The following is a 21,606-nucleotide window of genomic DNA, read 5'->3' on the forward strand; positions in this document are numbered from 1 at the left end:
TGGGGTTTAAATTCCTCAAAATAAATAGATAAATAAAAACTAATAAAAAATAAATAAACAAATTTCATCTACAATATTTGGGACAAGGAAGAGCCCAAAAATATTAAAAAATATCTTGGCTTTCTTGAAAACTGATTTGATGATTTCAGTTCCTCAAAATAAATAGATAAATAAATTGATTAATTTAAACTAATAAAAAATAAATAAATAAATGTCATCTACAATATTTGGGACAAGGAAGAGACAAAAAATATATTAAAAAAATATCTTGGCTGTCTTGCAAAATTTTAATTCCTCAGAATAAATAAAATAAAATAATGAAAATAAAAAATAAATAAATAAAATGATAATAATAATAAATAAATACAATAAAAATAAAAAAATCCATGAAATAAGAAGTGAGAATGTGGGAAAACGGTTGTTATGCATTGGTTTGATTTTATTCTATCATTAGATAATATACACAAAAAAATGTTTGAAAATTGTACTGTAAGAAGACCCCGTTTATATAAATAGGCTATAAATAAAAATAGAAACACAAGGACTGTGCTGTCTTTTACTGACAGTTATGAAATATTACAACAAGCTTAATTCTAATTTCCAAAGGCAGCCTGGCTTGCTGCTGCACAGAGAGTAAGCAATTTCCTTTCTAAGTGGTTACCAGTGGTTACAGGTGGCCATGTTGGGTTGGCGTCACCAGCACACAGCCTTCCTGGGCAGGTGTGTTACCTGTGGCTCCCTCAGGAAGCACCTCCGAGGGCTCTGCTGCCACAGCTGACGGACAGACAACAATGAATGAGCCCACGGAGGAGACCATAATATAGTGTCCCTCGCCATTGCTTCTAATTCACTGTCAACCCGCGTGTGTGTGGGAGCTGTGAGCCTCGCAGTGAGTCCCGCACGGCTTTCTGGTGGCAGACGGAGGGGAAGTGCTTCCTGATAATAAAGAGGTGCGTCTTATTTCCATTCCAGTGATTGACTGCGCACGGCTTTCACCACCGGAGCTGGGGGCATTGACGCATTGTGGAGTCGACAGGGGGTAGCACTGCAACCCCGGCTTCACTACACAACGGAGGCATCTCTCGGCGACACCGCGATGGCCGTAGTGCAGCTCGACACGGACGACCATCAACCTGAGAACGGCTTCGTGTCCCCCGAAACCACGTCGCCGGGGCTGCTGACACGCATCGACGGCTCCGTGCTGCCATTTCTCGGGGGATTTGGGAAGTACCAGAAACAGCTGATCGTGCTGACATGGATCCCGGCGTTATTTATTGGATTCAGCCAGTACTCTGATAATTTCCTCCTCGCCCAGCCGAACAACACATGTATCCAGCCTTTGGGGAACCTGTCTAATCAGACTACAAGCCATTCCTCGTTGTTAGACAGTCCCAAAAACATCAGCGCGCGGCCGGCTTATATAAATGCCAATGGAAGTTACGGCAGCCACAATGACACCGCCAACATGCAGTGTAGTTGCAGTGAGTGGACATTTGAGCTGCACACAGGACTTGTACAGAACGTGGTCACCAAGGTAAGCTGTCCATGTTGAGGGTGGGCATCCTTTCCATCATACTGTGTTATGCATCTGATGCCTTACCCGCCCTAATCCTGCTGGGAGCCATTATAAGAGGGAGAAATTCACCTATCAGCACCCATCCTTTAAAAAAACCCATAAAGCTGCAGCAGTCATGTTAACATGTCATATGTATATTATCTGACAGCCTCTGCTTAGTGCCTGTGCCTCCATTGTGCATCCAAGGCGTGCATTGCTCCACAGTGGGCCGTCTAGCACTGAGTCATTTCTCTCCTGTAGAGATCCACAGACCTGGCTCACATTGGATCTGAAAGTAGTAGGATCGTATATGTGCGAGCATGCACCGGGCTGACAGTGAGTGAGTCATCGCAGCAGCTGACACAAATAGTGTGACCTATCGCAGAGACACGCCACCGTTGGCACACTGGGCAAAAGTGCCCGCGCTGGTGGAATTTGCCGGTTTGTCGTAATGGACATAATAGACGTGAAGCCCTTTTTGATTTGGAGCAAAGGTCAATAGTGCACACTCTGGAATAATGCAACCCCATCCCTGGCCAAACATCACCCGCCCTATCTCTGCCCTGACCAAACACTGGTGACATATTCTTGTAGCTTTTATTCCGGGGAGCTTGGAGTGTGTCTGTGGTGTCTTTACCTCCGGTCACATCAGCAGTGTGTGGTAATATCCCTATCTGCACAGCCGGGGAAGGCTGAGGAGACAGCATAGGCCTGGAGTCATCATAGTTGGTGTGCCAGCTGGAGGAGGAAGTTTTCTAGATCTCATTACACCTGTCAGCTCTTCTCCCATTGTGGATGCTGCATGCTTATTAAGACGTAGCCATAGATTCTCGGGGGGATAAAGGGGACACATCCCTTTTAATATTTAAAGCGTGTGCACGTGCATCACCCCAATAACAACATGAAAGTAGCAGAGGACTTTTATTTTGATTCAATTAAAGACATTGCTGCAGGAAAAGGCAAAAAAGTGATGTGAAAAATGCACCAAAAATGAACAAAATCAAGTGTGTCACCTCCCTAATGTTGAAACAAAACCTGCACCCTTGCATCACATTATGAAGTTTTATTTTTGAAAAGCATGAACTTTGATCCACAGGGGCTCTGTGAGTAAACTTGGCATCAATATTGATAGGATAATGTGATTAAATCTTCAGAGAGAAATCTTAAATCTTATCATAGAGTTCAGTTAAGACAACATTCATAGAGAGGGAATAAATAAGACGTTAATGTTCGGTTTGGCTCAGAAAATGTCGACACACACTCTGATAATCTCACACACCCTTGCAGAGCTCAGCAAATTGCATTTTAACATGCAGTACCCTCACCTCTGAGGAGTTTGGCATGCATGCCATAATCAAAAAGCTTATCAGGAAGAGTTAGATCTGAAGCCGGGCTTTGAAGCCTCTCTGTGCTGCAGGAGGGGGGTTGTGGCACCCTGAGCTTGAGTCCACTGTGATGCCAACAGCCCATCTGCTTATCACTGATAATGTCCCTGTTTAAATAAAGCAAATAAAACGCAACTGAGGCATTTTAATTCAGTCACAAGCCAGGAGGGGGACAGTTTAAATCTTGATTTCATTTACTGTCCGCGGGGTAATCTGAGAGGGTGGGGTTTGAAGCAACTGAAGCCAGGCTGATGGTTCAAAATGCTCTCGACCTGCAGCTGAATATGAAGTCATATATGAGGGAAATCGATTGGGTGGATACATATTACTAACAATCGAAAAATGTCAGTGCTCTCACGGGTAAAAAACGCAGAGAGTTTGGTGCTACAACACTGCCGGCTCTCCTCTCATGCTGGTCTTAACCTGTAGATGCTAATATTTGTGTTGCTTTTGCATGCATTAGGAGAATGTCATGTTGACACTACCACCACTGCAGATCAGTGACGGGTCTGAGCAGTTGGTAAAAGTGTCTCGTCTTCCCTGACCCATGCGGTCCACATTCTTACAAGGTCACCGTCAGGAGAAATTGAATCGGATGGCATTAGAATCCTGTATCGGAGCCAGAATTGAAAGTGTCTGTGGCCTCGTCTCGTTTGATGACCCGTCCCTCACTCTTCCAAGGCCCTTTTTTCCCCACCGTGGCACAGAAACTAGGATGTGACACTACGGCAGGAAGTGATGACTTGGCATTTCTCCCTGTGTTTGGATTGCAGGCATAACTGCACATGACTGGGCTCAACTATCTGTGACACTTGATCCCTATAACGCAGAGCAGAGTGCCAACACGGCCCGAAACGTGTCTGTCAAAATGTACCAACACATTCTAACTCCACATCACTCTGTTAACCTGCCATGAGGGAAACATGTAAATATATGCAGATGTTTTCACAGCGTGCCACGTAGGTTTTGCCTCCAGAATCAGTTGCACATCTCTGCTCGCTCCTTTTTCTCTTTTGATGGAGATTGAGGTGGTGGTGGAGGATCTAAAGTGGTTAATGTGGAGACCCATACTAATTGAGTCAAAGCTCTCCTCAGGGTCCATCTTAATTGGACTGAGCCTCAGAAATGAGAAATGTATCATTACTCAGAGACAGATAGAGTCTCTCTGCAACCTATCCTACTCAGCTCCCATTCAGACGGGTGGCAGCTTCACACATCTGCCTGAAATAGTGGCCTGCGACAGTTTAAAGGCAAAGACGAACCTCTACACTGCCCACTGAAAGTTTGGTTGTTTGGGATTGATAGAATGGCATTCAGACTGGTACAAAGCTACGACACCCTCATGAATTTAGCCAATTTTGTATCTAGAACATGGAATTATTTCTGTTTAGTAATGTGAGTTGCGAGGTAATGTCGACAGATTGCTTAATTTGTCTGATCAACAGTCTAAAACTCAAAAGATATTCCATAAGAAAGCTTTAAATCTTCTGAAAACAGACAATATTTTGCATTTTTTCTCAATAAATGACCATAAAATGAATCCATCATGAGAATTATGGGCTGCATGGTGGTGCAGTGGTTAGCATTGTCGCCTCACAGAGAGGATTCCTGCTTTGAATCCACAGTGGGGGTTTGAACCCAGGGTGGGGAGCCCGTCTGTGCAGAGTTCTGTACATGTTCTCCTCCAAGTACTCCGGCTTCCTCCCACAGTCCAAAGACATGCAGGTTAATCGGTGACTCTTGAATTGTCCGTAGGTGTGAATGTGAGTGTGAATGGTTTTCTGTCTCTATGTGTCAGACTCAGCCCTGTGATAGTCTGGTGACCTGTTCAGGGTGTACCCCGCCTCTCGCCCAGTGTCATCTGGGCCTGCGACCCCCAACAGGATAAGCTGTTACGGAAAATGAATTAATGCGTTGATTGACTCTGTTGATTGTTGGAGTTGAAATGTTCTTATCTACTAATTGATTAACAGAAAAATAAATTATAATCAATTAGTCTTAAAACAAAAATGCTGTATTTTGTGGTTACAGCGTCTAAATTATGAAGATTTGCTCCTTTTATCATATGTGATAATAAACCGATTACATATGGGCTTAAGACCTTTGGTCGGACTGGTAGAAAAAGATTTCCACACACTTACATCTCTGCAGTGTTTCACTTTCTTGTTGAGCTTTTGATCTATTCGACCTTCATCAGAGCTGACAACAATGGACAGGCTGGTAAAAGGAACTAATCTCAGTCTAATCACTAGCTGTATGCAATACACCTGTGTGCAACCCTGGTGGCAGGAGCTCCACCTTCTGGGAATTGTAGTTTTTTAAAGGCATAAAAATGGAAGCCATATTTGTCTTGTCAAACACTTGCTGTGTCTCAAATCACATACTTCCGTAAGTACACTTCATGTAGTATACTATGTGCACTATGTACTCATTGGCGTAGTGCGCAAATTTCGACAGGGTAGTGTTGTCTTGAGCACTTACCAGAAATGTCAACCGCAAATTAGCTAGTTAGCACACTAGCATTAGCATTTCCGTTATCGTTCGCGGTACCAAATCATTACAGACTGCTAAATTAACCCAACAAACATACTGCTGGCTTATACCCGACAACAGTATAGTGGTGCTTAGTGCAAAAAACACGTGTATAACTTACATTTGAACAATGCAGCGACGTTCACGGTCACACAGTCCTCGGCCGCTATTTCCAGTTTGAAAAGTGGTCCCTCCCCTTCCGCTACATAGCCAAGATGGCGACCATTGAGGGCGAGAAGTGTCCATAGTTCCACACTCAACTTCTTGACCGTTTTGAGTGCACCATCCGAGTACTCATTGTGCACTGCATTTTTCCATACTTCTCAGTGTGAACACACTTATACACTCAAAATATTAGGTGTAAGTACAGAAGTATGCGATTTGAGACACAGCGATAACCATAATATAACACAAGGGTGGAACATTTAAAATCACAGAGCACCTTATAACAATATCAAATTACAATTCCATCACCTTTGGTCAGACAAAAGAAGACATTAGAAGATTTTCATACATGTGGCCCAACCACAGCTGCAACTCACTATTATTTTCATTGTCGATTAATCTGTCAATTATTTTCTTGATTAATTGATTGGTTGTTTGGTCTATAAAATGTTGATCAAAGCCCACGATGAAAAATATATTCACATTTAGGAAAGTGGTATCAGAGAATTTTTTGTTCTTGAAAAATTACTCAAACCGAATAATCCACGATCAAATTAGTTGGTGATTAATTTACAACTGATGGATTGATCATAGTAAAGAAAAGTAGATGGGTAAGTTGATAATGAAAATAATCGTTAGTTGCAGGTCAGGTTGAGTGAGTACAGATGCACCATGGAGGAATTGTCAGTTAGTGCTTGTAAACAGAATCGTTGGAGAAAGTGAGAACCCAACCCCAGATTCACTCCACTGGGTGCTTGCTATATTTGCATTTTTTGCCACAGTCTCCGCCCTTTTCGTGGCTTCCTCTTGGTGCTGCTACCTGGTCACTACCTTTTAAAGTCCTGCTGTACCCAGGAACACCTTGAACTAGGGCTGCCACTAACGATTATTTTCATTGTCGACTAATCTGTCGATTATTTCTTCGATTAGTCGACTAATCATTTCATCAAAAAATGTGTTAAAATGTTGAAAAATGTCGGTCTGTCTCTCCCAAACCCCAAAATTACGTCATCTAATGTCTTGTTTCGTACTCATGCCAAAGGATTTTAGTTCACCGTCAGAGGAGAGTGTGTAAGGCTGCCAATATCTGAACGTAAGAAGCTGCAGTAAGAGTATTTTGGGTACTTTTATAGTACTTTTCTATGAAAAATGACTGAAACCGATTAGTCGACTACTAAAATAGTCACAGATTATTTTAATAGTCGATTAGTCATCGATTAGTCGACTAATCGTGGCAGCCCTACCTTGAACACAGCACTGCTACACGTGTAGTGGGCCCAAAGTGATGATGAAGAGGGATTACTTTGTATGAGTCTATACATTGTTTGCTTTCTGGAAAATCCTGCCTAGTGTACCTTTAATCCAGCAGTACGTCTTCAGTATATACATTACAACTGTACAGTATGCCAGTTAGAGTATTGTAGGAAAGTGATAAGGAAGATATGCAGTGAAAGTACAGTGGTGGGTACACCCAGACCCAGTATCACTGTACTGGAGGCTGCACACCCATAGATCTGAAAGATGATACTGTAGCTGAACACCCATGCAGGCCTCTCTGCTCTGTGTCCCCTCACACTGTTTACCCAGCTGGTTGGCTTCTTCCACAGACCCTGGATCAGTGTGGGACACTTTGAAACAGCCTCAGCTGCAGATACCCAGTCAGCACACAATGACAGCCGCTCAAGGCGTCAGCTGGAAGGAAAGATGCTTGTGCGACCCAAAGATAAAGCTCTGTCGAGGCTCTGTGTGTGTGTGTGTGTGTGTGTGTGTGCTGCAGGCTTGTTTCTGATAAGTTTCCTCGTCAGGGAGGGGTGAGCGTTGTGGGGTGCCTGACCCTCGGCTGTAGTGTGAGTTTGTTTTAAGGGTTGTGTGATGGAATTCCGTTTTTAAGAGTGTTGGTTGGTTGTAACAGACGTGTACTTGCAGTTCTTAACTGTCAACAAAGGGAGGCAATGAATAATAGATTGACGGTAAAAGGATTGTTGCATCAACATCTGTCACTTATGGTCACAGGAAAACATAACTGCCAACTTGCCAAACATGTTGTTCATCCAGATCCTACAGTAGTATGACAGTTATTTGAGACGCGGTCACACCTAGATAATATAAAATCACTCTTAGGCTTTAAGTCCCTCAGGCTACATCTCCTATGTCAGATATTGTTTCCTTCTTGTCTTCGTTTTACCACAGAGCAGCGATGGAAGGAGAGTATCAACGTGTCTTTTTGCTCTGTCTTTTGTTATTCTCCTCTCCCCTCACCTAAGCTACCACCATATTACAGGATTTCAGCCCTTCGGTGCAGCACTGGTGCTAAAACTTGCACTTGGAGGCAGAAAGAGTCTGATACACAGCGATGGTCTGTTGCTAGGCAGTAACTATGCAGCAGTCTCTCCATGTGTTTTCTCCTCACAACTGCTTTTAAGCATCTCTATTCCTCCCTCTTTAGCCTGTTAGTCCTTACCAGTACTTGCCTTTATTCCCTCCATCTCTTCGTATGTTCTGCCTCTACATTGTATACTCTTTATTCCTCCCTCCTCCTGTGCTTCCCTCCATCTCCCTCCCTCGCCTGCTCCCCTTCCTTTGAACCCCCCACACCCCACCCACCGCTTTGTGGTTCAGCGAGTGCAGAATCGTGCAGCTGTAGTTGAGAGCGTCTTCATCTGAGCTAATGAGACTGGATGGTGTCGGCTGATCATTGGTGGCCGCCGGTCATTTGAGAGAGGTCAACAGACACCCTGGGGATTTTAACTGATTTGCTTTTAGCCGTTCATTGTTCTGCATTTTCTGCCAGCTATGCGTACAACCCAGCTCCACGCACTGATTGCTAGGCATTACTCCCAAATGAGCGAGACAATGGCATTGGAGCAACTGGCAGAAATAATAGGGGCATAGAAGGCAAGCTGGGAGCATTTGACTCACTGAATCGCAGTTGTCTGGGATTTCTTTGCTCTGCTACAGCTGAAAGTCATATTTCTGTGCCACTAGCTGTATGGATGTGCAGTAATGATTGTGTATGAGCTCGGTTAGAGAACTGGCCTTGAGAGAATCCTGGTTAATAATACATGTGAATTGTCTTTGAAATAAAACACATTAATGTTCCGTTCAGAACATCAACCACGCTCTGCCCATTTTCACTGCTCATTTCAACACCACTTAACTTGCTGCTTTGTCTCCAGCATGTGACCTGGGGATATGTCTGTATCTCACCCCGTTGGTCATCTGTCTGTGGTCACCCGCAGATGTCGACTCTGCACAGTCACCAAACTGTCATCCAGCTGTGTGCGGTGCCAATCCTTGTGTAATCGCAGACTCAGAGGTTCATGTAAATATGCTGATTTGTCATAGTCCCGGAGGAGGGCCGCTTCAGTTTTTTAAAGCCTTGGCTGTGCTGTGATTGCGCAACAGGAACTTGTTTGCCTCCCTCTGTCTTTTTCTCTGCTGACATCGATACTGAAACCATGAATGAGTGGCATGCCTGGATCATGTGATGGCTGGGTGGCTCTGGGTAATCCTGGAGCGTTCCATTCTGAACAGGTCACTATGGTAGAGGTTATAAGAGGTTAGAGCCCCCCCAGAGAAAAATGCAAGAACAAACTACACTCTGTATTTCAAGATGAGGCTAAGTTGCTGGATGAAACATGTAGAATTTGGCTATATTTGTTCCCGTAATCCTTATAGTGATTTGGTGAATAAATGAGGCAGCATTGGGGCAGAATTGCACCTGCTATGGCCGCCACGCCCCTGTCTGCTCCTTCCTCTCTGCCGGCACAGACAGCTGGGTGGCATATGTTGCCAAAAAGACCTCTAATATCCCCCTCCTCTGTGAAATTCATCTTCCCGCTCCTCTCAGGATCAACCACTCTACGAGGATCATTAAATAGTAATGTCAGTGTTAGTCCAAGTTGCATGTTCGGGCTAAATTCTCAAGGGGATTGAGTTTCTTCCTGCAAACATGCACAAGAAATGCAAATACTCCACTGGGCTTTACGTTTGCTGCTGCACCTCGCTGCCATCAGTGCTGTGTACAAGGTCTGTTTGTCACAGCGTGTTTGCATTGTTTGCACTCTAGGAATCCCTCCGCTGAGAGTTTCAGGCGGCAAAGAAAGCGAGGAGATGCGGAGTCGACTGTAATAATGTACACCATTTCGACACACAGCAGAGGAACAGTGAACAAATAGTGAAATAAGAAATGTCAGCTCACGTATACTGTATACATTTTGACTGAGGATAATAATAGAGCTGATTTAATCCCTGATATTAATTTCAAGAGGTTTCTCCAACCTTCCTGGTGGCACTGAAGGCAAATACACGACGTGGGCTTTGCAGAAACGTGCATTTACTAGTGGAGGAAAACCCCAATGCATCATTTTGACAATTTTGTATTGCTTTTTGACGCTTACAGAATCGCAGTTTTCAAGACCGCATATTTATGTGTGAGTGAGTCATGGCTACATTCAATATCAAGTCTGTTTAGAGATGTACTATTTTGGGTGCCATTGAGCGTAAACACTAATAGTGCTTGCACTGTAGTCTGTGTAAAATAATGTCTGGAATGATTAATAGAGGTAATGCAATTGTTGGAGACTTATCATATCAATGTTCATATTAGACAAAGTACCAGGAAGCGCTTCAGTACGCACCCTTCTCTCATTTCAATGTTATGTGTTTTGAGCGACGATAATCCCCCATAAATCAGACAGAGTTAGCGTAGCGTTTGAGTCAATACATAAAAGTGTCTCATCCTCAAAATATATAGCCTAGCTGTTGCTTTCACTTCCATTTTGTACCCAGCATAAGTTTCTGTGTTTGTCTCTGCAGTGGAGTCTGGTGTGTGACTCAGCATGGAAAGTCCACATCGCCAAGTTTTCTCTGTTGGTGGGATCCATCTTTGGATACCTGACGTTTGGAATCCTCGCTGACTGGTAAGATTTTCAAAGTTCTTGCACAACAGAAAGTTTTTCACATTAAAGGTGGCCAAAAATAATTCTTACCTCGCTCCGTAGGTTCGGCCGCCACCCGGTGCTGATCATATCGGTGCTGTTCATGCTGGTGTTTGGTCTGACCGTGGCCTTCTCTGTCAACGTCCCCATGTTCAGCACCCTGCGCTTCTTCGAAGGCTTCTGCCTGGCAGGGATCACCCTTTCTCTCTACGTCCTCAGTAAGTGTTAATCTCTAAACTAAAAGCTTTGAGTTTACTCACAGGTTGCCCCACTTTGTTATTGTTGCTGTGCTTGTCCAACTAGCGCAGCACGTATGCAGTTGATTACGCTGATGAAAAGCACTCAAAATGTGGGGTACTTTAATAAAAAAGGTTCTTAGATTTAAAGGGGTGATTCATATTTTTTTTAAGTGGGGTTGTATGGGTCACTTATCCATAAATAGTGTATGAAAAACAGTAGATGTCAGTCGGCATGCCTCTGGTTTGAAGAAACAGGCTGGAGTCTAACATTGAAGCTAAGCACTCCACTGTGATGGAGGGGGCAACAACAAAACATATGTTAGCCACTTGAAAAAATTTCCCACCTAAAAAAATCAACATCAGTTTAAGCATATGCTATACTGAGTGTATTTTTACTGCTTTACCTTTCTGTCAGACAGTGATTTCCAGCGGGAAATTGAAGCTCTCCTCAAAGCCAGACTCCATTGAGAAAAACAGTGATTTAACGTCGCTGAACACAGGAGCTGCTGCTCTGCCTCTGCTTAGATCAGTTAGTTAATTTGTGTTATTGTGTGACTTTGGCATGTTAAAGGGTTAGTTCAGATTCACCAAAGTCACACAATAACACAAACAAACTAACTGATCGAAGCAGCTTTAGCTAAGTGGCTTCCTTGTTCAGTGAGCTAGAATTATTCTTTTTCTCAGTGGAGTCTGGTTGACGAGAGCGTAAGTGGGGAACTGAAGCTGTTAATGGCTTCCCTTTCGAAACAGGTGATGGATGGAAAGGTGAAGTGGTGAAAATACTCTCAAAATGGCGCACACTTTAACTGATATTGTTTTTCTAGGTGGCTAAAATACATTTTGCTGCTGACCCCCATACACAGCAGTATATTGCTTAGCTTCTGTATCGGACTTGGGACGTGCTGACTGATATCCACTGTATGTAATGCACTGTGCTATGGATAAGTGCCCCATACACCCCTACCTCGAAACAGCGGAACTATCCCTTTTAAACACAAGTATATGAAAGCGGGACTCGCATTTCTAGCTGGCGACCTCTGATTTTGTAGGCGGAAGTAACAACATTCGCTAGCAGGCTTTCATTTGTAGCTAGCTAATTAATGGGAGTGTGGGAAAAATTGATAGTGTCACAACATTTCACGTGGCAATATTGTATCGATACACAGACACCAAGTATCAATGTATTTATTATATCAACACAAATTAAACTTTTGGTAGCCTACGAATAAAATCAATTGCTTTTCAGTCCACGAGATGCATTTTGCTGCAATGGTTTTTTTTTTTTGGAGTGAGATGAATAGACTAAAAAAAAATTAACTTTTAACGTTATTTCCACCTCTACTAATTAATAACATTAGGAACAGGCAGTCAACATTTTACAAGGCAAAAGACTTTGACAAGAAGAACTAAGGGCCCGTCCCAATACCCCCCCTTGGCCCTACACCTACATTTGCGTGTTCGCGGAGGGGTAGTGGTGTCCCAATTCCTTTTTGCGTGTAGGGGTAGGGGGCATAACGAGGGGTAGTGGGTATGAAACTAGCCCTTCGGAGCGGGGGATTTCAGATGCTGACTTGCCAGCGAGGGGTAGATGTCGCCATGCCGACCACTAAGCGAGAGACAGGGAAAAAAGTTCATACATAGCTAACGTTACAGTCGTCAGGTTGCTTGTTAGCTAGCTAGCTAGCTCACACTATCTGATGTCTGTCATCTGTCCTGTTGTGCACAATTGTCAGATTATTCACATTACAATAACACGCCAGCTAGTATAACTATGCTGCCTTGTAATGTTAGCTGGTTAGCTAGCTAGCAGAAGTCCCCTGTCGTCTGTCGCTCATCAAATGAAACATGATGAATGCAGCAAACGCGATTGGTAGGATGAACTCAACTGGAGACTCCATTATAGATGCCGGTTGGAAATGTAGATGGCTCGCAGCTTCCTCTTTAAAATAGTTACGTATGCGTGAACGTAACCGACGCGGTGACGTAGTGAGTGGTGTCCCAATTCCTAGGGAAACATTTCTACCCCTACCCCTCGTTGCTTCATTTTGAGGGTCAAGGGGTAGTGGGCAAGGGGGGTATTGGGATTGGGCCTAATTGATATATTTGGCTATCTTAACACTTTTTCAGTTGAGTTATAACTGAGTTGCTGAAGTGTAAACGAGCCAAGACAATAAATATCGTTACCCTCAACTCTGAGTTGCCTCTTGGCTCCCACACAGTTAATGTTCCAGTCCTGAATGGACAATCTTCCAACGTCACCTGTAATCCAACAAGAATAATGTAGTTAGCAAAGCTCCTTGACTTCAGAGGTAACTCTGGGCCACTGCTGTAGGTAGCTATCAGTTTGCTGGGCCTGCTAACATTTGCAGGCTACCTTACAACAAACAAACACATAGTTTATTCTATTCAAATTCACTCCTGTGCTGCAGGTTTTGGAAGGCATGACCTTCCAAACTCATTTATTTACACAATTAGTTATGGTTGTAGTCTGTTATTTGACAATCGCTGTTTGTGGGAGGGGTTTGGCAAACAGTCAGTTGAAATATGAGTACCTATCTGTGTTGACTGTAAACGCTGAATATTTTTGCTTACTCATTTTGCCTGGGGCCATTTAGGGAGCACTTGAAACCTTTTCAAGCTAGTTGCAGCTTTGGTTTGAATTTGTAGACAACCTGGCACTAAACACAAGTGCACAGCAGTAATGTAGCAATAATACTGTACAAAAACTCAGGCTTATTCCACTGAAACCTGACGATTCACCTGTAAGCCGAACTGGTTTGTGTGGGACTTTGGGCTCCGAGGAAGTAGGATTGTTGCACTGCAAGTTGTAAGGAGCAGTTTCTCTGTTGGGGCTGAGTATGCCTGATATTTCAACATCATCACTGAAAAAGAGCTCATGTCAAAATGTTATACCTCCTGAAGGAAAGATGTGTTTACTCTTAATCAAAATCTGGTACAGGATTAAGTCTGGCATACTTAAAATTCTTGTTAAGCCTCATTGCGTCCCACTAAAAGATGAAATACTCATTTAATGTGATGAATTATTGTATCATATTAGTGTTGTGATAATGCTTTACAAAATTAATTTAACCCATACTGCCCGCTGTTAATCCTTAGTATCCACCCACTGATTCTCTTCTCATTATGACCTGATACGCCTCATCAAAAGCCTATTCTACTTTAACTCTTGTCTCTAGCTGAGGATAGCATCCAGCTGGAAGAAGAGTAATTGTGTTGCAGTGACCTCCCTAACATTTATTAAATTGAACGCCATTGGCGGGATAGATTCTCATTACAGAACAACAACAGGCAGTACCGGCAGCCTTACCCTTGAAGTAACCTCTTTAATTTTCATTTAGTTGTGCCAGCATGTGTCTTTTCCTGAGATTTTAATCCTTGTTACCGCTAATCAATATTCAGATAAATGGCAGGAGGGGTTGGAGGTGCTGTGGTAACTTGTCTTCGATATAGTTTCACCCATCACTGCAGGTCAGGAGGAGAGTAATTTTCTCAGATATGAATCGTCTCTGTTGACGTGACCTGTAAAGGTTTTAAATAATCTGTTCTGCAGGAATGCAGCGTTAGTCCCAAAGAACAGGAGAGAAGGACTTTCTGGTAGCGTCCTGATAATTGGCTGTGCAGCTGATGCACACTCTGGTCTCGGCGATGGATCCTTAAAAGCCTCTTTGGCCGCGGTAATTGACCAGTGCAGAGGGAGGTGGCAAAAGTGGAGGGAAGGGAGAGATAAGAGGGAGGGAGCGAGGGTGAGATGATGAAGGAAGGGGCCCTCAGTGTCCTTGTCATTCTAATTTACTCAACACTGTATACCTTGAAAAGCTTCGCCGCGCTCCCAAAATAGACGGACCGTTTAGTCTGCTCCGGGGACAAAGGAAAGAAGGTGGGACAGTGGGAGGCAAAAGGGTGGAGTCAGGCTGTACAGTATGGTGTCCTATCAAATTTGAATGAACTTGACATCTGCTGCCATTGTTTTCACATTAGCCCACAGTTCACGGTTCAGTAAATCAGTGGTTCTCAATCTGGCAGTTGGAACCAATTAAGAGGTGGTGGGGTTCATATTTATTCTACATCTCTACTGTACAAGCTTATATAATATTTTTTGTCAGATTTTTTGCTTTTATCAGGGTTGATATGGATCTGTAAAGTGTAAAAATGTCTGGAATCAATCTTTCAAAAGTCTTAAGAAATGGAAAGATGTGGGAAGTAGAATTTTATAAATGTTTTTTTTTCTGATGTTACATTGTAAAATCTCAAAATAATTGGTTATATCTATATTTTGAATAGAATTTACCCAATTGTATTGATGTCAAGCAGATCATGATAGCAGAACCAACAACACTTGATAGTTATAGATAGCAGTAAAATTTAGGTTGTGATGTCAGGTGACCAAAATTCAACTTCAGGACAACGCCTAATACGTCAATTTGATATAGAATACTGACGACAGATGACATTGATATTTTGTTGGTTTTAAGTGGTGTCGTTACGTAACCAAAATCTAGGGCTGCCCCCAACGAAGAATTTTCCTAGTCGACCAGTATTCGTCATTTGGCGCCATTAGTCGACTTGTCGCCCGCATGTTTACAATTATTGTTAAATCATATATTTTGGGCGGGGCAACACAATGGTTTGAGTTGAAGGTGTGAGAAAGAATAGTATCAGTAACATTGTTAACACTGTGCTACATTACAGAGAAATACAAAACCGTACTAATGAACCTTCATTAATATAGGCCTATATTTTATCTACAAGTGCACGTCACACACTGAGCGAGCCGCCTGTTAATGACGCTGTGGGCTAATGGGCATGTAGCTACTTCCATGTTTCAGATGATACGTCATGTTTGTAGTCGACCAATGAAGATGAGTTTACATATCACCTTGGGTTCGTCCTTCACCTTCTCAAAATGATCCCACACTTTGGAATTCCTGCCCGACATGTTATTAACTAGCCTGTGGAATAACTGCAGGTACCAGCCCTGGAGATTAGAGGCAGTACACATGCTGTGTCTTTAACCGCCTGGAAACACGAGGTTGGGTGATGGGTGCTTCTCCTGTGCCCTTTTTGTGCCAGCTTTCAAGAGTGGTTGGCAGGTTGCGTCTGAGGTTGCTAAGCAGTCTCAATAAGGATTGTATAACCTATTTACCTGAAATCCTGAGTGCAGAGCTGATCTTCTTCCAGGAACTGTTTATAAGTGTGTAGGCCTATCGTCTATGGGACAGGTGTAAAGCTCTGAGTAGTCCTGCACTAACATGATCAACTTTTGTGTATTTATCAGACTGAATATTCACAGCGATTCAAAGCGACTAATGACTATTCTTGCCGACTAGTGACCTTTCTGGTCGACAACGTTTGGTCGACTGTTAGGAGGCAGCCCTACCAAAATCCAATGTCTTCCAAACGTCTCATTCCAACATCGTTTTGAGCAGAGTACAGACATTTAGTTGGAAGGTATGAAGAGCAAAACTTAATGTCTGAAAAACGTGTACACCACATAATATTCTAACGTCATTAGACATTTAAAATATCATCAACCCGATTTGTCCAACGTCTTTCTGATGTCATATTGACATTTGGTGCCAGCTGGCTCAGTGTATTTTTATGGAAAAAGTTTTTCAAACTGCAGATTGAGAAACACAAAAAGCCCAAAAAAAGAAAACTCGTGCCAACAAAGGCCAGGTATCTCGTACTCAAAATTGGTCTTAAATTTAATTCTAAGTGGCATTAAAAAGTCTTAAAACTAACTTACCTTAAGCTGTACGAAACCTGGTTTATCTGGTGAAATGTAGAGTAGTATTCAGCTTTAGTCTGAGACTGCAAGACCAAAAGAAAGAATAAGATAAGATAAAATTCATTATTTGGTTGAATTAGTGAGATATAAATAGGTATAGCCTCATTTCAATGGTCCACTGCAAAATTGTGCAATCCCTACTTGATGCTGCAGTTCTTAGTTTAAATGTCTGTCAGTACTGTTTCATCTTGTCATGTCAGTTCAGTGTGTCAGCTGTCACAAAAGATAAGATTGATCTGAAGTCTGTTCTGCATAACGGTGCAGTGAACAATGCAACTCGCTGTTATATAAAGTAGAATTAAATAGGCATTTGAAAACATAAATCATGCGCCTCCTTAACGGTTGACTGCCAGAGCAGCTGAGCAGTATTTGACCCTTCTGACTGATAAAGAGGAAACAGTATTCAAATATATCTGATGCTTTAGCAAGGCCGCATTCCAAATAAACTACATTTGTGTCTAGAGAGGCCAATTATTGTGAGTCAGAGGGAAGATTTATGTTTTTCCCCCTTATCTCTTCCTCCTGGTTACTGTCTTCTCATTATTCTCTGTTGTTTCAATTTGGTTTGTTTTTCCGCATTCTCCCTCAGTCTCTGCTATTTAAGTCTACCTGCCTCCCTATTTTTTTTTATTTATTAAAGTAAATCAAGTGGTCACGAACAATCTGTTGTAATTTTATAGGCATTGTTCTCTTTAATCAGGTTAATGCAACACCTTATCCTCCGCAATCTATTCAATATTCAAGGAACACGTGTGGTTGCACAATGGCTCGGAAATTTCCAAGGATATCTAAAATAGTAGGTTTAAAGTTTCTGTAGCATTATAGGTGAGTAACTCTAGAGGTATCTAACCTTGAGCATTTACCAGCATGTCCGGGATTGTGGACTCTGGTTAGATGGCCCGTGTTGATCTGTTTGCATGAAAAGCAAACACAAGTACTTCATGGTTTCTTGCTTCAGGCTGAAATGGGCGATTGTAATTCAGGCTACCAGTTCCTCATTTAACAAGCATAAAACCAGCAGTCAGCCACAGACCTGTCATCTCATTAGTCAAATATAATTCCTCCTCGCTGTTGCTGCCGGCTTTCCCATTTCAGTTGGGCACTTATTCATGAAATAATAATCAAACTGATTTCCCCACATAAGCTGTTTTCATTATTTTCTTTTTTTACTAATCAACCATTTGATTCTGTGGAAATTATACTTCTGTGTATGAACAGCTTGCTGATGTACCAGAGTGACCTCAGCTTGAGCAGCACTTAGCTGGGCAGATGTGTGTCTGAGAAGAGTTTGCATATTTGTATAGGGTTTGTGTTGCTATACCGACGCCCTTATTTCTGATCATGTGTGGCCTCTGTCACATGATATTTACCCTGCAGCCACTCTGTATTGACAAAACTCCACGAGAGCTGCTCCAAGAGGAGGAGCACACTCGTTCAATAACACATTACTGGAGAGAATCAATTTTTTTTTTTTTTTCCGAGGTGTTCTGCTCAGGGTACTTTTTCTTTTGCATTCCCATGATAGTTTGCCACATGCTAAGAGTTTAGCCAAAGCTAATGTTTACTATAGGCCTGACACTGTGGCAGTCATGTGACATTTTTTTTGCACGTAACATTATAAACCACATGACCCTCCTTTGTGGCTTGCTTTGTTTGACTGTGCTTGCAAAGGAAAGTCGGAGCCAAATCCCAGCTTCGGCTGTGTTTGTGCTGGAGACATTACACTAATCCCCCCTTTCTCATCAATCCATGTGCAATTAGTTCATGAATCTCCAAGGCTGGGCGCCATTGTATGGTTGCAGTTTTAATCTAGAGAATAGCAAAATAACGATTGCAATCCTTGTGTTTGGCTTTAAATACGTATATACATCCTTGTGAATACGTTAATGCAGTAATTAGAAGACAACAGCTTCCTGAACACGACCTGATTGTTCCCTGGAGGTATCAGCGAGGAAATCCATTGAGTTTTCAGGATATGGTGGGGCCTATTTAAGAGTGTAGAGCAGTCTGAATGCGGCTACTACCCATTCTAACTGGATGAAATATTGAAGGCCCACTGAAGGGCCCATGGATGTTTATCATTCATGCCTATGAAAGTTGCTCAGCAGCGCATTAAGCCAAAAAACCTTTTGGTTTGGTTCTATAGACCGTTGGGTCTATAGAACAAGCACACTAGAGACTTGAGGTGGCCGAACAGCTAACTTCTGGTGGCTGAGTGGCTGACTTCTGGTTTAGCCCTCCGCTAACTTGAATAGGGAATCAAATGGTTTAATCGTGCAGCTCTTCTAGACTCTCAAAATATTATCTACCAAATTGGGACGGCTGTGATTCAGAAGGTGGAGCCGGTCGTCCACTAATCAGAAGATCATCGGTCTGATCCCCCACATGTCGAAGTATCCTTAAGCAAGATACTGAACCCCAAATTGCTCTCGATGGCTGTTCCATTAGTATGTAAGTGTGTTAAATACTGAGTAGCTGTATGAAATTGTTTTCAAAGCCTGGTGCTGTTCCTGGGGGCAGTGGATGCACGTGTGTGTGTGTGTGAATGGGTGAATGTGACTTGTTTAAAAAGCGCTTTGAGTGGTCAGAAGACTAGAAAGGTGCAAAGTGCAGGTCCATTTACCAAATGGATCAAGTTCTGATAGTGAAACAAGTCATTTTGTGGGGGTTGTGACGCTCCAAAAAATATATCCATTGATTTACAGATGACTCTTTAACAATGTAAATCTGAGGGAAAGAGCATTTTGGAACCCCATGGCATCACGTGACCAACCTGGATGCTGTAATTCCATGTTTGGCTACCTCAGAAACAAAGCTAAGGTACGACCATTTCTAAATGAAAAAGATGTAGAGAAATTGATTCATTCCATCATTTCAAGCTGACTTGACTACTGTAACGCACGTTTTACTGGCCTCCCAAAAAACACCAGTGAGAGACTTCAGCTCATTGAAAACTCTGCCCTACATGGGCGGGGACCTAGTTACATTGCTAACTTATTTGCCTCCAAGAACACTGCGACCATCTGCTGTCGGTTTACTGGAGGTTCCCAGAAACGGCCGTAAGAAGATCGGGGACGCAGCCTTTGTCAATTACGCCGCAAAGCGATGGAACACACTACCCATAGATATCAGGGAAGCTAGCTCGCTAAATAATTTTAAAAGAAAGCTAAAAACTTATCTGTTCACTTTAGCCTTTAGCTCTGACTTTCCTGATACAGATGTTTTAAACTGTTTTAAATGTCCTTTTATATTGAATTATTATTACTACATTTAAATGGCTTCAAAGCCTGGCGCTGTTCCTGAGGGCTCTGTAGGGCCCAACTTGCCTGTTGTGATGTGACACTTACATAGTAACTGAGACAGAAAAAAGGGAAAAGAGATCGGTGGCTGGGTTGTTCCAGACAAAGTGAGAGACTGACGACTAGCAGCTGATATGAGTAGAGAAAAAGGGTGATGTAAAGACTGAGAGGAATGTTGAAACTGCACAAGAGGTGGAAAAGGTGAGATGCTTCAGCTCTGATTCTTAAGGATGCTTGACTAAGAGGAAAGATGATTACACCACCACCACAAGTGAAAGTGAAGTGTGTCTGTATGTCAACATTAAGCCCTTTCATTAAAATGTAGGCTAATGCATGTTTCCAGTGTATTGATCCATGGTATGTCAGCTCTAAAGCATAACAGCAGAATAGCAAAGCTGATAGCGAAAGAAGTCCTCTGATGCAGCGCTGCTATTTATACCCCAGTGCTCCATCAGTGTGTGCTAGCCCTTTTAGCATCACAGTGCCAGGCAGGGCAGGCGAGGCTCATAGAGCCTATAGCTCAGCATCATAGTGCTGCTCACTAATGTGTTTGTACAGTAAACACCCTCACCACCCCAACCCCCCCGAGCCTCACCTGCTACCCCTCTCTCATACAGACACACACCAGCTAGCTGAGTCATGCTAGCTGGCTGCACTGGGTGTTTGTGAGAGAGAGTTTTGTGATCGGCGTGAGACGAGGTTATTGTGTTCTGGGGCAGTGGGCCAGAGCTTGCTTTTTGTTTGTGCGGGATATGTCATGCATCCATATCAGCGTTGTGGGGCTGAAATCAGATGCTTTCACAGACATATATTACTGTTTTTCCCTGAAGTATTTATTCACACCAAATATCAGCTTAGCAGCATTATTACAAAGTACACACACTGTGTAACTGTGGAAGAACTGTGTGTCAATGTGAGGTGTCTCTCTATAAAAATGTCAGCTTAGGTGTGTGCACATGCGCGTGAACATGTGCATGAGCTTAATGGTTTTCATCTCACACCTTTCATCTCCCGACAGCACCGGCTACTAAATGTTAATAGGGGGCAGGATGTTTACTTTGAGAAGTCTTTATAATGGCCTCATGGTAAAGAGCAAATGTCTCTAAACTCATCCTAAGTGGAGTTCGTCCTCGCCTTTCTTGCCTGAATCAGAGGAGGCAAGCCTCTACATGTCATGGGTGTGTGTGAGTCGCTTGTAGAGCGATACAGTAGACAATCAAAGCACAGGCTGAGAGATGCAGAAAGACGACAGACAGACCACATGATTCCGTCATCGTCTATGGTCATGCATCGTGACGAACTTTATAACTTCCCTGTCAGTAACCTTTGACATTCATGCTGCTTGCTCTGTGTATGGTGACAAGGGAACCAGTTGGTTTTTGTGGAGGTTATTCTGGGACAAACTCACGCTCGCGATTTAGCTAAATGCCCAGCTCAAATTCTCATCTCTTATGTATTGATAAGGGATAGTGTATTCTGTTTGATTCATTTTCTCTTGGTATTTACACAAGAATAGTTTCTGAGAACTAGCCAAGGGATATTTCCCACTGTCTTATGTTTTGGTCTCTCTTCCTGATTTGGTTTCGAGTCTTCTCCATAATTCAACATTTAAACAATACAGAATCAGTTCCAGTTTTAAATGGATTTGGAAAACCTCGTCTGTTGCTACGTGCCATAAAATG

General features: G+C 42.8%; 1 protein-coding gene across 1 annotated transcript in view; it reads left to right on the forward strand.

Moving 5' to 3' along the window:
* The first annotated feature begins 426 nt into the window (after nt 1-426).
* LOC126382909 (solute carrier family 22 member 23-like) overlaps nt 427-21,606 on the forward strand; it is a 59,561-nt gene continuing 38,381 nt past the window's right edge. Inside the window, exons 1-3 of the mRNA XM_050033165.1 lie at nt 427-1,534; nt 10,456-10,559; nt 10,641-10,795. Coding sequence (XP_049889122.1) covers nt 1,097-1,534; nt 10,456-10,559; nt 10,641-10,795 — 697 coding nt within the window. The 5' untranslated portion in view covers nt 427-1,096. The remainder of the gene's footprint in view (nt 1,535-10,455; nt 10,560-10,640; nt 10,796-21,606) is intronic.

This window comes from Epinephelus moara, chromosome 21 (assembly GCF_006386435.1).
Source record: "Epinephelus moara isolate mb chromosome 21, YSFRI_EMoa_1.0, whole genome shotgun sequence".
NCBI lineage: Eukaryota > Metazoa > Chordata > Actinopteri > Perciformes > Serranidae > Epinephelus > Epinephelus moara.